At 43.5% G+C, this 604-nt stretch overlaps 1 gene segment (V, D, J or C); it reads left to right on the plus strand.

Annotated features, from left to right (window-relative positions):
• The window catches only part of LOC103356577 (T-cell receptor alpha chain V region RL-5-like), a 2,491-nt gene extending 2,397 nt beyond the window's left edge, over positions 1 to 94 (plus strand). The window contains 1 exon segment of the V gene segment in view: positions 91 to 94. Coding sequence covers positions 91 to 94 — 4 coding nt within the window.
• The last annotated feature ends 510 nt before the right edge of the window (positions 95 to 604 follow it).

The raw sequence follows: 604 nt of genomic DNA on the forward strand, positions 1-604 counted from the left end.
AGTGTCCACTCAATGTGAGTGGAGTTTGCCCACGGGAACAGAAAAGGTTCACGTCGAAAGTCATAACATCTGCATTCTTGCACTTTACAGATGAAGTCAAGAGGTCAGGGTAAGTGTGTGTGTGTGTTTGTGTGTGTGTGTGTGTGTGCACGCACACTTGCATTTCTGTCCAAGAGTGGTCTTCAGCATCGTTACACACTCACCAAGTGTGGCCCTCGTTACCAACAGTGGCCATTTTTCCGGACCCCTCTTGGTCATGCTTTAGATCATGCTAAAACCATGTCTGAAATCTTCTGGTGAAGTTTTATAATTTTTGCCAAGTGGGGACTGGAAAGTGTGTGTGTGTAATTATGCACACTCAGCAGCACCACAGCAGACAGGAGCAGGTATTTCAACGACCCATTCACACACATCGTTCACACACTCCTCAGCTGTTTGAATGGCTTGCTGCCCTGGGGAGGCTCTGAGGCTGTAAAAGGGCTTTTTTAACACACTACTTACTGAAGGGACCAGTCTCTTTAGACATGATTTGATTTTTTTTTTTGCATGGAAATATAAACTTTAATGGAAGTCTTAATTAGCTTCAAACTTTAAATTACACTAA

Source organism: Stegastes partitus, unplaced genomic scaffold (genome assembly GCF_000690725.1).
Source record: "Stegastes partitus isolate 25-593 unplaced genomic scaffold, Stegastes_partitus-1.0.2 Scaffold209, whole genome shotgun sequence".
Lineage (NCBI taxonomy): Eukaryota > Metazoa > Chordata > Actinopteri > Pomacentridae > Stegastes > Stegastes partitus.